Source organism: Diabrotica undecimpunctata, chromosome 1 (assembly GCF_040954645.1).
Source record: "Diabrotica undecimpunctata isolate CICGRU chromosome 1, icDiaUnde3, whole genome shotgun sequence".
Classification (NCBI taxonomy): domain Eukaryota; kingdom Metazoa; phylum Arthropoda; class Insecta; order Coleoptera; family Chrysomelidae; genus Diabrotica; species Diabrotica undecimpunctata.
Window position 1 is genome coordinate 180,927,004 of NC_092803.1, and position 16,242 is coordinate 180,943,245.

General features: G+C 31.8%; 1 protein-coding gene across 1 annotated transcript in view; it reads right to left on the reverse strand.

The window, feature by feature from the left end:
- wgn (Tumor necrosis factor receptor superfamily member wengen) overlaps positions 1–16,242 on the reverse strand; it is a 228,856-nt gene that overhangs the window by 25,199 nt on the left and 187,415 nt on the right. Inside the window, exon 3 of the mRNA XM_072520684.1 lies at positions 4,075–4,227. Within this exon, the coding sequence (XP_072376785.1) occupies positions 4,075–4,227 (153 nt within the window). The remainder of the gene's footprint in view (positions 1–4,074; positions 4,228–16,242) is intronic.

Below are 16,242 nucleotides of genomic sequence, written 5' to 3' on the forward strand. Positions count from 1 at the left end.
GAATAACTTTATCAATTGTTGGTCTATTTTAATTTTCAAAACGGATGTTAGAAGCACTTCGAAATACGATTCAAAAGAAAGAAAAAATAAGATGATAGGTTTATTAGTTCCGGAGTTATGATCCGTCAAAGTTGACTGCTATTTACAATAAAAGTATAAGGTTCTAAAATCTGATTTTTAAATAAAAATCTTTACTATACAAAGCACTAATTAAGTACAAATTTACGTTTACTACAGACCACTACAAGTTGGCTAATTAAAAGTACTGCATCCGTCAAAAAATTGACGGGATATCGGCCGTCGCGGCTGAATCAAAATTGATTTTATGCGTTCAAAATCGCATTGCGCTTTAAAATTTCAATTATCTCCGCTTTTATAGGTTCTTTAAATAACCAAAAATTATTTACCGTAAAACTAGCTTTACTTAAACGAATAAACGAATACATAGTTATGATTTTCGGAGTTATTCTTCATCTAGGTGTATTGTTTTTGATGGCTGTCCAGAATAATTGAAACTGAGTACTAAAATAGCTGAGCGGTAAGCCAGGCAAATATGTCTAGATATGAATTTTTATTCTGCGATCGTCTCTGCAGTATCACAAGAATTTTTTTATAACGAGAATAATAAAAAACAAATTATTGCATAACTCCGCACGAGGCTTGAGAGTGCAGGTCTTAGAAACAAAACAGCACTTTGAAGATAATATACTAATCGTCAATACAGCAATAAAGTTGTCTTCAGATGATAAACCAGCAATTATCGCGGCTGAAGATATTGATGTGTTGGCTATCTTCTGTCAAATTGCGGTTCAAATACAATATATACTTTTGGAAACATAGTTGAATAAAAAAAAAGAGGAAATATATTACTATGAATTATTCAGCACAAGTAGTTTAATGTCATTGGTTGGATATATGCACGCTTTTTTCAGAGGCGATACCACAACAGCTTTTCATTATCAAGGAAAGAAAAAAGTTATCAAATTATTTTCTGGTGATACTCATTTACAAAATGAAGCAAAAACTTTTAACGATCCAAATGCTTCACGTGAGCAAATAAAACATGCAGGCTTTAAAGTAATATCTACGTTGTATATGGGTAGAAGTTTTAAAATTGAATTGAATACTCTCAATTCAATAATTGAATAATTGAAATTTTTAAGCGCGACGTGATTTTGAAGGCCTAAAATCAAAATTGTTTAAAGAATGTACTATTAATATTGACATTTTAATCAATTTTTACTGTTCTGTAGCTAATATAAATTGTAAACTCATACTTTGATTGTAAACCACAGTCAACTTTGAGCCATAATAACTCCTGAAGTAGGAACTCGGATAGGTTCTAAACCAGTTTTTTCAAGCTCCCAACCCCACTGTAGAGTTTAAATTATTACTCAGCCACTGTTGAAATTATTAATATATTCTATAATAGTGCTTCTGCTGCAGATTAACTAGGTGGAAGATTTGAAAAATGAAAAGTTCTTTTTCTGGCATCCTTTCTTAAAACATAAATATCGGAGAGTATTCAATTCAATTTTAAACTTCTACCCATATACAATGTAGATATTATTTTAAAACCCGCATTTTTTATTTGCTCGCGTGAAAATTTTGGACCGTTAAAAGTTTTTGCTTCATTTTGTAAATCAGTATCACCAGAAAATAATTAGATCATTTTTTGCTTTCCTTGATAATGGAAAGCTGTTGTGGTATGGCATCCGAAAAAAGCATACATATATCTAACTAATGACCTTAAACTGCTTGTGCTGAATGATTCACAGTAATATATTTCTTCTTTTTTTTTTTGGCTCAGTTTCCAAAAGTATATATTGTATTTGAACCGCAATTTGACAAAAGATAACCAACACTGTAAATGACTTGATTTGCACTTGGCGTGTACCGCTGGTAAATAATCAAACTCCGTGTGAAACAAGGAAACATAGTGACGTGAACAAACACATCAATATTTTCAGCCGCAATAATTGCTGTATTGACGATTAGTATATCATCATCTTCAAAGTGCTGTTTTATTTCTAAGACTTGCACTCTCAAGCCTCGTGCGGAGTTCTGCATTAATTTGTTTTTTATTATTCTCGTTATAAAAAAAATTTCTTGAGATACTGCAGAGGCGATCGCAGAATAAAAATCGATATCTAGACATATTGCCTTGACTTGGCATTGCAGTAGACATATTTGAGATAATTGAAGTTTTAAAGCGCGATGCGATTTTAAACGCGTAAAATCAATTTCGATTAAGCCACGACGGCCGCTATCCCGTCAATTTTTTGACGGGTGCACTACTTTTAATTAACATTTTAACCAACTTGTAGTGGTCTGTAGTTAACGAAAATTTGTACCCAATTAGTACATTGTATAGTAAAGGTTTTTATTTACAAAACAGATTTTAGACCCTCATACTTTGATTATAAACCAGAGTCAACTTTGAGCCATCATAACTCCTGAACTAAAGAATCGAAAATTTATTTTCTTTTCTTTTGGAGTAACTTTCAAAGGACTTTTAATATCCGTTTTGAAAATTAAAATAGATCTACAATTGATAAAGTTATTCAAACTGTTCATAAGCCTAAAATTTAAAATTAAAAAAAATCCCTAGGCTCTTCTGATTGACGGATTTTTATTTTTAAAAATGGGTTATAAAAGTATTTAGAAGTTTTACTTTTTGACTTTCATAATATTGAAAATTACTCATTTTTTTTTTCAAATTTAGATTGCAAAATTATTTTGCAAAAACTATTGAATCTATTTTAATGAATTTTTGAGTGATAATTAAAGTTTTCTTTCTTGGAACAAGAGGATACTACATATGTTTGATTTTTTGTATGCGAAATAAACTCGCAAAAAACCTGTTTTAACTGTTTTTTTTTTTGTTTTTTAGTCCCATACAAAATTATTCTAAAACTAATAGTTTTTGAGATATATATATAGCCAACATTTTACAACTCACGCATATGAAATTTTATCATTTGCAGTAATGTTTCGGAGCGATTTACGCAAATTACTGCGTTAATATGCTATATGTATACCCAATATAAAACAGATAGCACCTGGACTAAACGTAGAATGAAGGAGATCAAACTGATCAAAATAGCAAGAGATAGATCACAAAGCGGTAGAGGAATTATTGGCTGACTGCTCAAAAGATAGAATGACAGTATTTCATAGAGGTATGCCAGTAAACAAGAAGAATTCTTTATGGAGAGGAAGATAATAAAGAATACAATTAAAAATGATAGGAAATACAAGAATATTAAAAACATTTTGTCAAACAAAAACAAAATAGATAAATAAAGGAGTATTGCAATAAATTTGTGTATTCTTAGGCTATTTTCGGCTATTTTATTGAGTAAAATATATTTGTTATTAATTTGGCGTTACCATAAATACTTCACGATTAAGTATCCAGCACTCACGTTGAGTTAGCAGAGCAGCATTACCGGACAATTGGAACTAATCAAAACCAAATTATCATGTTTACTTGTGTCTGGATTTTATACACTTGAAACAAGATTTGTTGTTTCGCTAGTGTTTTAACTGGAAACAGACTCCACTGAAAGATTTGTAACTCGTATTACTCGACGTGTTTTTCTTTTTTCTTGTATGTCAAGATGAGAGTGCATACACGCCGTTGATGGACCACTAATTGGATACACTCAAGATTTAAATAAATAAGGGAGAAGCTAGGTACATAGCACTAATTAGTGGTTTAAATGTTTTTGAGTTATTTTAAAAATGACACAATTGAGAAACTTAGCTTGTGTGATATGCATACATTTTATAATTTTAATGATATAATAATAGCCGTATAATTATATAATTATATATTCTAAATTTTATTATATATCAATTAATGTTGCAGAAATTTTCTACCCACAGATTTTAAAATCAATTCAATCAAATCAAAGTCAATTAAAATTTCACTAATTGTACTGTAATAGATCAATCTATTTAATGGATCATTAATGAAATGATGAAATAATGAAAACATCAAACTTTTGTAACTAATAGATGATCGTTTCATTAATAATATATCTCAAAATTTATAAAAATGATACTAACCACTAAGTAGTTGCTCTAAATAAACACATGTGTTATTGAGGTAGGTTCCAGCTTCTTCGGGAGTTGATGGTTTCAATCCAGCTTCCTTGAGAAGTTCGTTTTCGCTGGATGCAGCTGCCATAAGGCTCAGCCTTGCTGATAGCTCTTCTACATCTGAAATAAAAGTCGGTAATTAATAATTATTTCAAAGAATATATGAATTGGTTATTAAATATAACTATTGGTTATACTCAATATAAAGAATTCTCTTTTTCTTTAACCTTAGCTTTAATCAGAATATGATAATAATCAAAAGTAATCGCTGGAAGTGCTCAATATCATGAAATGTATATCAAGAGCGCCCTTAAACACCAACAAAATTTTACTCAGTACTCCAAGCTTCTATTTTTATTTACAAGCTATACATTTCTAAAGAAGTTACAGCAATTCTGACGAACTTTTCAGATCCGTTTGCAGTGGTGGATCCGTCCACTGGTTTTTCCAACGTCTGCTTATTGCCACCAACGATTCTTGAAGTTGAAAACGCAGTTAAAAAACTAGCCAGAAACAAATCACCAGGAATAGATAATCTCCCAGCTGGACAGCTTATAAAAGAAATATGGACACAGAAATCCCTTTCCAATGATTGGAATATTGAAGTACTTTGCACCATATACAAAAAAGGAGATATCTTTGAATGCTCTAACCTCAGGGGAATTACTTTTCTAAATGCAGCGTATAAAATATTTTCCACAGTACTATGTCATCGTATGGCACCATATGCAGAATGGATAGTAGGAAAATACCAAGCTGGTTTCAGAGGTGGTAAATCGACAATTCATTAGATTGCAACCCTGAAACAAATTTTGGAATACTGGAATATCGCATTGATACTTAGTGTACTAATGTGTATTTAAATATGTAGTTAGATATGTAAAGTGTATTTATAGACTACAAAGCAGCCTACGACTCTATGAATAGAAGAGAAATGTTCAAAGCAATGAAAGAGCTAGGAATACCAAATCAGTTGGTAAATTTAACAAAACTAACTCTTGAAAAAGTTGAATGTAGAGTACTAATTCAGGGGGAACTATCTGAACCTTTTAAAACAAATAACGTGCTGCGAAAGGAAGACTATCCTGTGTTTAATCTGGCTCTGGAAAAAGCAATACGTATATCAGAAATAACAACCATTGGTTCAATATTGTTCTGAAGCTATTTTCTTGTGGCATGTTAGAGTAATTACTATTTAAATGGAAATAAGCCACAATTAAAGGTTAAAGTACGTTTATTAATTTACTAATGTTTGTATTTTGAGAACGATTTCCGAAGTAGAAATTGAAACGTCAATAAACGTAATTTAACCTTTAATTGTAGCTTATTCCCATTTAAATAGTAATTACATTGGTTCAATATATAATAAATCAGTGCAAATTCTTGCCTATGCTGATGATATCAATATTGTTGGGAGAATGGAAACCGCTGTACGAGAGGCGTTTGTATTAACAGAATCCGCTGCAAAAATTGGTTTAATAATAAACACCAACAAAACGAAGTATATGAAAATAAGCACGCAACCACAGATCCTACGACCACTTATTATAGAAAATGAATTCATCGAAGCAGTAAACGAATTTGTATATCTGGAAGCGCTCCTTAACACTGAAAATAACACTACCGCAGAGATAAACCGCAGAATTTGCACGGCCAACAAAAGCTATTTTGAGCTCAATCTCCTCCTTAAATCCACAATTATATCGAGAAATACAAAAATTAAACTATACAAAACAATAATACACCCAGTCCTAACATATGGGTCAGAGACCTGGACTCTAACAAAAAGTAATGAAACAATATGTTCATTTCATGGGATATTTCGAAAGAAAACTACTAGGGCGAATCTATGGAGCAGTGAATGAAAATGGAGTGTGGAGAAGACGATACAACTTAGAACTTTATAGAATATACCAGGAACCAGATATCGTTAAATATATTAAGATAGGACGTCTGAGGTGGATAGAGCATGTAATGCGGATAGAACAAAATGCCCCAGCTAGGCAAACGCTCCTTGATAGACCCGTTGGTTAGAGAAGAAGAGGAAGACCCAGAACAAGGTTCCTTGATAACAACGATGAAGTCATGAGAAATATTGGAATAGGTGCTTGGCGGAGGAAGGCGATGAATAGGGACGAGTGGAGAGAAAATCTTGAGGAAGCTAGGGCCCACGCAGGATTGTAAAGCCAGAACGATGATGATGTTTGATTATAGGTCCTGAAAATTTCTGGCCTTGTAAACCAGTTGGCTCTAAGCTGCTTTATCCAATAATGTCGGTGTCCTAGTTGTTTTTTTTCAGTGTTTTTAAATATGTTTAAACTTGGTCCTGATATCGTCTCTTGGGTATTCGTTTCGGTCTTTCTTCTTCCAGTGTTCACTTCGTTAATCTTATTTAAGTTGGGTTTTTTGTTTTCCTGAACGCGCAACTGAAATTGTGCCTGGTGATCCGTACCACCTAATCTCTGTGCTTTTATTATTCTTACAATGTTTTTCCCTTCAGTATATTATCTGTTCCTAAATTCATTAATGATCTTATTTTATTTTGGTTGATTCTCTTGGACCCCATATTAATTTTAATAATTTTCTTCTGAACATGGTTAACATTTCTTCTTTTTCATAAGTAAGACTTGTAGTTTCTGCTGCGTATATACGTTTCTGTACGTTCGCCATTTAGCTACTATTAGCTTAAGGTACTTTTGTCATCCTGTATGTTTGATTTTTTCGTTATTGTACCAGTTAACATCTCCCCTTTCGAACGGGACCTTATACGTCACGATCCGTCGAGGTGTTCTCGAGTTATGCGACTTTGCGACCAATTCTATTGCGCACCTTAGAATTCTTCTCAAAATTTCCCCAGATCTAGGGAAAATACATCAAAAGGATCTGTTTTTACGTCATAATGCCCGTTTTTCCCCAAGTCTTGGGAAAAAATATTATTGTGAGGCCGTTGGCACATAGCATAATTACTTACTGGTACTAGTTCGGTGTTTTAACCGAATGTTTAATTTTTAATATCTTTTTTTGTATATAGCGTTTTATAACCTTGCAATATTAGTATTCTTCGCCCTATTTGAGTTCTTTTAGTACTTCTGTGCAGTACTATCCCAAGATATTTATTAAAATTTTATTTTTCTACTTCTTTAAAGTTGTACTGATTAGTTTTGAATAAATATAATTCGAATTTGTTCTTCCTACTTCCCTGAATATATTTCGTTTTCGGTTTATTTAAATCCAAGCCTTTTTCTTTTGATTGTTCTTCTATTCTAATCCTGTCCAAGACACCTCTACAAGACTGAAGCCCGGACATTAAAATAGTATTTTGATTTATGTAACAGTGTTGCCATTTATCAGAGCGTTTATCACCATCAATTAGGCACACTCATCGTCGCTACATTCTACAATGTCTACCAGTTTTAAAACTTTTTTGTGTTCCTATTTTGCCTACCACTTTCGTAACAGTTGACCCTTTCAGACTATCAAAGGCCTATTTATAATCTATGAAAAGCATGTGGGTGTCTATATTATTTTCGTACTACTTCTCATTTATTTGTTTCTATAACCAAACTTCTATAGCTGTCCAAAAGTTTTAAAAAATCAGCGCGAAATTTTAAATTTGTAATCAATGCAGCAAAGACTATTCAAGTAAGTACATTGTTTGTAAAATATAAACCATTTCTTATTTCGTAGGTCTGTTTGAGTTGTTCTAGATTTGCATTATTTATTTGTTTATCTTTTCACAGCTTGACTAAATTTATAGTAGGAAATAGTATGAGCTCAAAAATAGAAACTAATACGTCTAGACTTTTTTTTGTTGCTATATTCATTCATGTTTAGTTTGCTGACACGCTAATCATAAGAATACTGGTTTTATTTCCACTGGTAGATTAATATTTAACAGGAAAAAGCAAAAAGATTTCTTGCTAGATATAAAGAGACGCACACACACACACACACACATATATATATATATATATATATATATATATATATATATATATATATATATATATATATATATATATATATATGTAAATTAAATTGGTATTTACAATTCTTAAACTTTTTAATGGATGGATGTGGTACTCATACCAATGTGGCACTATTATTTTCCGTCCATCTAACGAGTACTCCTCGGCATTCTCACACTAGCCTATAGACTACCCTAGACTACCTGAGTGCCTTCATAGCTGCTTGACTATCTCTGCATATATTGATCCGTTTATTTAAAAGCACTCATTATAATATAAGAGAGAACTTCGAAGGTATAGGAGATCATGGAATCCATAAGCTTTCAGCACGGCTGGATTGGAAAACTCCAAAACTATCTGCAATCTCTCTTTATGCGAACACCATCATAAATAATCCGTTAAATGGAAGAAACGAAGTAATAAGTAACTGACTAAGAAATAGACTAATTACACTAATCCATAAATTCTTAATAAAAAAGAATCTTCGTCAACCTGCAAAAACTCTCTCGTTTTTGAATCTAATTAAATCGAATGCTTTTGTACATTACTCCACTAATAACCATACGTGGTTTTCACTACGAAGTAAATAAATTATGTTTAAGTTTTATTCTTTTTTATATACTACTTCCATTAAATTACCAATAGCCTGATTTAAGCAAGGATTATTCTTATCAACCCCCCGCGTTTCTACGTTTATGCTTATCGCCATCAGAAATCTCAGTCAAATGTTTATAAAACCGTTTCATCTTTGACTCGTCGATCGTTTCATTCTTTATTTTTCCATATTACATCCATCGAGTAGCGATTTGTCGTCTTGGCGCGTTATGGTATTATTTTTTCAAGTGGAAGCCTTCCCTTAACTTTTCTGACAAATAGTAACAGCTGAAATGATGGTCCGCTGCTTCGGAAATTTTTCGGTCTACCAAAAATAAATAAACGATATTTGATTTGATATATCGTTTCCTTTTTAAAACATGGCAAGTTTGGATTTTGGATTATAAAAGTTACAAAATCCCGATACCTCGCCGGATATTTTTGTTTGTAAAAATAAACTTTATTGAGAAGGTGAACTTTCTCTGTTTTGATGTTAATAAGTCGTTTTAGAATTGTTTATTTTACCAGCTCATTGTAGCGGTTTTTTCCAATTTTATCGAATAACAAACTAAACTGTTAATTGATATACACAAAATTTCTGAATTTTATAAAATTCACATAAAAGTAAGAATTTTATTATGATAAAAGTTTATCAGTCAACTTTCAGACAAGTTTCTGCAATAATTAATATAGCTATGAAAGATCAACGATTAATATAACATAAAAAAAGAAAATTTAATAGAGATGTCTATAGAGACACTCGAGCAACAATAGATGAGGGAAAATGAGAACAGAAAAATGAAATTATCTACTTAATTAAATAATAGATTTCTATTAGAGATGATATTCTATGTCTTCTGTAAATGCAAATGACCGATGGCTCTGATGTAGCACCATCTACCTTTTATAATGAACATTATTAATAAATAAGCTATTTATTACCAAGAACCATCTGATAATAAACAGCTTTATTATTTTATCGAGCATATTTACGATAAATATTATGTTGTGGCCTCTTTTCTAACAGAGAAGATAACAAGACGAGAGAAATCAAGATAGAAAGCTGCACTTTTGAAAGAGTTTAACAATTTAAATATTTGGAAGTAATTGTGAATGGCAAAAATAATAGAAGTGAAGAAGTAACAGAAAGAATATTAACAGGCAACAAAACATACTGGAGATATCATAGGCTAACGAAGGACAAGAAGTTATCCAGAAATACAAAACTGAAAATATACAGAATTGTAATGAGACGAGTAGTTACATGGGCAGATGAGACAATGTACCTTACAGGTAAAGATAAAAAATTAAGAATATTCGAAATCAAAATCCTCAGAAGAATTATGGGACCAATAAGAATGGAAAACGAAGAAATGAGGATAACATAATGAAGAGAGAAGATATAGTTACATTTATTAAAGTCCAGAGATTGAGGTAGCTAGAATACATAAAGAGAAGGAAAAATGACGTACTAATTAAAAAGGTCACCAGATGGAAACCAGAAACTGAAAGACCATGGGAAAGACCCAGACAGAGTTGAGAGGACCAGGTCATGAGAGATATCAAAATCCTGAAAGTGAGAAACTGGAGGGAACTATGCACAGATCGAAATGAGTGGACGAAAATTGTAACGTAAGCCAAGTCATACAACAAACTCTGATAATGCACAAGAAGAATGCGGAGTTATTCACTGCAATAAGCGAATTTGCGAGCTCTAAATAAGAGGGGCAAACATTCCATCAGGAATGAAAGGCCTTGATGATGATTATTATATTCTGGCTGTATTTTGTTTAGTATTAGTTGCAGTATTTTCCTAAAATAACTTGATATTTTTAAACTACTGCTCTATGAATTTGTCTGGGTGCAATGACATCAACACCAAGATATCTCCATCATGAAGAAGTTCTTGAGTTACCTTAGAATATCTTAGGAGATTTCCACAAAGTGATAAGTGTTTTATTTAGTCTTTTTGAAAAATACGCAAGAATTATATTTTCTGTATATTTTTTTATGGAAGCACCACACTTAAAAACGATTATAACTTACGTCATAGTCTTTTCTTGATTAACTAGATAATAAGCTTAATGAGGTTGGATTTGCCTGTTTCACAGACTTCTGGTGAGGTCCCTGGTGAGAAGTATTCTTCATCATTATCATCAAGTTTTTCAGTAATAATACTCATTTTAGAATCTTAAATATGCCAGAATTAATTTTTACTGACGTTTCTAGAATTGCAATTGAACTATTCAATTAACAGTAGCCGCGAGCGCGAATATTTGAGTCATTTTTGTTTGTGTTCACAAATGATTGTATTGGTAAATGGCATTAAAAAACATTTTTTAGACCGTTCGTGATTGAGCATGTAATAAATATAATTGAAAAAAATATAAAATACACAATTGTTTAAAACGTAATAAAAACTCGCAGAAAATGGAGTCACGGATAAACATTAAGTGGTGTGAACGTTTTGTTTCTAATGATCACAAAACGCTGTAGTACAAGTGATTATCATATAAGTGCAATAAATAACTGGTTTTTCACTAAATATGTTTCAATCAAGTTTCGTTTATTGCATGAACGTACAAAAATAATTTTTAACGAGAAAATTTCTGAAAACTTTTGTTCTTATTTTAATAAAAATTCTCATTTTTTCATATTTTCGGCTATTTTATTTTGTGGGCATATGTTAAATTTTGATCGTACCTCATCAACTTGATAGATGAATGTATCACGTCCAGATATAAATGGCTACCGTTCCTATACACAAAAAAAAAACCAATCTCTGATGGATGTAATACTCCTTATAGAAATGCTTGAGATTTACTACGCTATATATTTATAGATTGCCCCAAGAACAAAATTGCTCTTCACTTATCGAAAATGTTTAGCTTGCCCTCCGATAAGAATTTTAAGGGCGGAAAGCAAGAAAGTCAAATCAAAAAAGTGTCGTGCCTGATTTTATTCAACAAGGGCTACCTACACGATCACTTTTTTAAAAACGAGAATGACAAGGAAAACATTAATTTATATTAATGATAAATATTACAACAAAGGTTGATAACGATGTGTTTTATGAAAATATCCCTAAAGATACAGAAGGTAACAATATACGCTTAATAGTGTATAATATTGTAAGTGACTTTAATACAAAATTGTATAAAAAACTTAACAAAAAAAATACAAAATAGGAAATTTTGGTTATGTTCAATAAAAACATATCAAACGAAATGGATCTGATCAGTAGCACACCTAGAATTTTCCTGTGGGGGGGGGGGATTGGTTGGGCACCGAATTTTTTTTGGTGCTACCTATATTTTGAGTCCTTAAAATTTGTGAGTAACAGTGAGTAACACTGTCGGAATAGTGACCTTGGGGGGGGGGTGGTTTAACCCTCAAAACCCCCCTGGGTGCGCCCAGATCTGAAGAAGTCCTAATTGAAAAATATAATCGAAATAGATTACATGATAACCAGCGAAATCTATTAAAGAATTTCAGAACAAGAAGTAACCATGGATTAATAGACCACATCTTGTTACCCTGCACAAGCTGAAGCACAGTATTTTGCACTACGCAGAATATATCGGATTTTTTTTTGTGATGTGTATGATTTTTTGAACAAGGACTCAGGATTTCGATAGATCTGCTATATACGGTGTGGAAACCACTTATGGAATAAAATTGTTTGCGTCCTTATTTAAAGAATTACAAAAAACGCCGCGACCCTAAGCATCATCAATTACAAAAAGGGAATATTTATGTTCATTTTAAACATAAATATGCGCTTTTTAACACTTTAACTGCCAGGTAAATTCAGAGTAAATTTTGTAAACAAATTTTGGGCCAAAATATGTTTTCTTCTTAATTACTCTATTTGTAATATAATAAAATATAATATAATAAAACTAATTGACTGGCGCCCACGAGAAGACAAACGCAGCAGAGGACGACCACCAACACGCTGGATGGACGAGATTAGACGAATATCCAAGAAATGGCAACAAGAAGCACAGAACCGTGAAGAGTGGCGAAAAATGGGAGAGACCTATGTCCAGCAGTGGACAGAAGAGGTTGCATGATAATGATGAACTCTATTTGTGTTTGTTTTTAGTAAAACTCATAAAGTCAGATTTTTTTTTTTGGTTATTTTTGTAAAAATTGCTATGTCCTCATAAGCTGCACGAGGCCTTCGATTGTGAAATTGTTACTAATGTATAGCTACAGGCCATGAGTACCACAGATGAACACTGAAGGTCAAATAGTATGTTATCTATTCAGTAAGAGAGTCAGACGTGTTAGATATCTCAGTTTGTTATTTATTTCCGTCTACTTGGAATTAGAAGCAGAAATGACTGCCGTTCAGTTAGAGGAGGTTAGAAAAATTAATATTAGTGATGATTTTTCTAATAATTCGGATTTAGATTTGGATCCTACATATAATATAGATGCAGCATTGACGAGCGAATCCAACAATGAATCAGTAGGGAAAAAAAATTGAGAAAAGGTTTGTTCACTAAAATCTTAAATAAAATTTTAGTTTGTATAATTCGATTTTTTTTATTATTAGATTGGCTTCACACAAATGAATTTAGATTTGTTTTACCTATTATAAATATATCATTTTCATTGTAACAAAACCATGATTTGCATATAATAGATAGAGTAAGTATTATCTGAAAAGGGACTATATATCGAAATTCTTTTGTGGGAATCGTAAAGGTCGTGGCATATTATCGCGCACGTTGCGTTTCCAGCATATATCGTTTCCGAAAAATATAATTTAAATGGTTTTAAATATGACCAACGCACACTGTCCGGAACATTGCGTTTCAGACACTTGTTCAGTATATTCGAACACAATATTTTACTGATGCCGACGGCTGCGTAACGAGTCGTAACCGGTTTGTAAGGATAATGTTAATTAGATACCCGTCATTTTCCCCTTGTTGTTTATTTAGGTCTTTGTTTGATTTTGATACAGAGTATTTAAAAAAAATAATTTTCGAGGCTGTTTTTAATAGGAATTTAATAATAATTAATAGGTTTAACAATTATTTTAGAATGAATAGGATTCAGTTTAAATATGTTTTAAATTTAATTTCACCTTCAGTTAAAAAACAAAATACTACATTTAACGAAGCCATACATATCAAACCAAAAAGTATTTTTAAAAAGAAGAGGTATCACTTCCGTACAAAAGTCCTACTTGTTTATCACTTCCGTGATTAATTGTCACAAAGCAATAAAAACACATGCATAAATGACAAAATAGCCTCGAAAATTATTTTTTTAAATACTCTATATCAAAATCAAACAAGTTCCTAAATAAACAACAAGGGGAGAACGACGGACATCTAATGCACATTATCCTTACCAACAACATGTAAATTATATTTTTCGGAAACTAAACGCTATATGCTGGAAACGCAACGTGGTCGATAATATGCCACGACCTTAAAACCTAATATTTCTGCAGGATCATCACGTGTTCAGTCATCTCGAGTAATGGAGGAAGAATCAGACAGTTTTTTGACTCAAGATGATGTTTTCTGGCAGATACTGTTAGACCAGAAGAAAATTGTTTACAAGATTCAAACTGAGAACCTGTTTCCGGAAATTTTGCAATTTTCGATTGTCCTTAGCACTTTGGAAATCTTGAAAATTTGTAAAACGAACTGGCTGGTCAGAATGAACTGTTTGAACTGTTTGTTTTATTCTATATAATTTTATTATATACACTCCTCATTTTAAAATAATTTTATATAAATTTATTGTTGGATTTTGACAATTATCAGTTCAAAAATTGTATTAAAGTAAGTAAAATATTTTAAGTTGAACTTTCGTATTTATACTATGGAAGAAATTTTTAAATCAGCACATATTAAATATGGCTTTTTACGAAATAGTAGTCACAGTAAACAATTGGAGGAGTCCATTTACGTGACGAGGGATGGACGTTATAAACATGTAAACTTTTTCAATTTTATTAAAATATATAAAAACAATAAATACATAATAAAATTAAATAAATTGATTGTAAGTAAGTCTTATTCTTATTTCTTTTAAGTATTTTTTTTTCGCAATGCAAAATTGTGCTGTATTTGAATAAAACAAGAAAAAATAGCCTTGTAGTAGTAAAGTATTGTGTAACTTAATAAAAATCGTTTTGTTTTTAGTGTCATATGATAGAAAACGTTTCAATAGACGGTTTCTATATTAGCTTCATATCAGCTTCGACGGCAGGAGATTATATGAAAGCTACAACCGATGGAAGAGATACCAGGGAATACATAATTACCCATTTGCAGCCTGATACTAACTACGATGTCAAGTTGCAGAGCTTTAATTCGAAGTATGCCAGTGAATATAATGGAATTATGAAAGCTAGAACTAGGAGTAATATTGCTTAATGACTTCTGATACTTTTAGTGTTTTTTATTCCAAAATGTTTGCAATAGATTCTACTGATATCAATACTATTTACAATGAAATTAGATCAAATAATTCAATAAAAATTTGAATTTCTCACCAAAAATTTTGTAAAAAAATATCATGTTTACAACAAAAAAAAAAACCTAAAAATTGAAAAAATAAGAAGTTTCTTCACTGATTAGAACCGAAGATATCGCCAAAAAACGAAACCACACGTTCGCATTTTTTTTTGAGGTTATGTTTGGCTGTAGGGGTCCCAATTTTTTTAAGTCAAAGACTTTTTGATGTTGATCAACATGGTATTTTTATTTTTGAAATATCACTGGGGGTATTTTTCACTATCTTAACTGACCAGACCCTTTTTACCGCCCTATCACTTAGTAAAATAATTTTTTTTTCAAAATTCCAAACCTTAATCAATTTGTATATTAAGGGAACAATTTTTAAGCAAAAATTTTTCGTTCAACTTTAACACTGTGCTGAAGTTGTAATCCCCTACAAATTTTTAAATGAAACGAGAGGTCATTTCACCTCTCGTTTTATTTTTCATTTTCAACCGTTTAGTTTAACTTCGCAAAACTGCAGAAGTCGATTAGGATCATTTTTGTTTAACCCAGATTTCTGATAGACTGAGTCGGATCCATTTGCAAATGATTCAAAATTTGAACTTTAATACCCTCATTTCAAACTAGACATACTTCTCGTTTGATGTTCTTGTCTGAGTCCGTACTTTAAAAACTATTGCTGCCGCTTTAGCAAAATAATTAATACGTAAAAAATCGATATTTTTTTTGGAATTTTGACCAGAAATATTTTGCCGATTTTTAGGAAGGTACAAATTTTCGTTGGGACACCGTGTACACGCATAATCATTCACGCACAAAGTAATTAATAGAATTATTCTTTAGCGCAGGAAGCCGGGTGCGTCATGTATGACACACCGTCAATAAAAAATAAAATACATCTCGAAACAGCTGAATCGGTTTCCCCATCCCACCTTACGCGACACCCTCGACCTTATGTCTATAGTAACGGAAAGCCACGAGCCAAATAACATCGAAAAAACGTAACCTATAACTCATGTCATTCATCCATTCGATACCTACATAAAGCGCTTAATTATTTCCTCGTCTAGTCAGGAAGT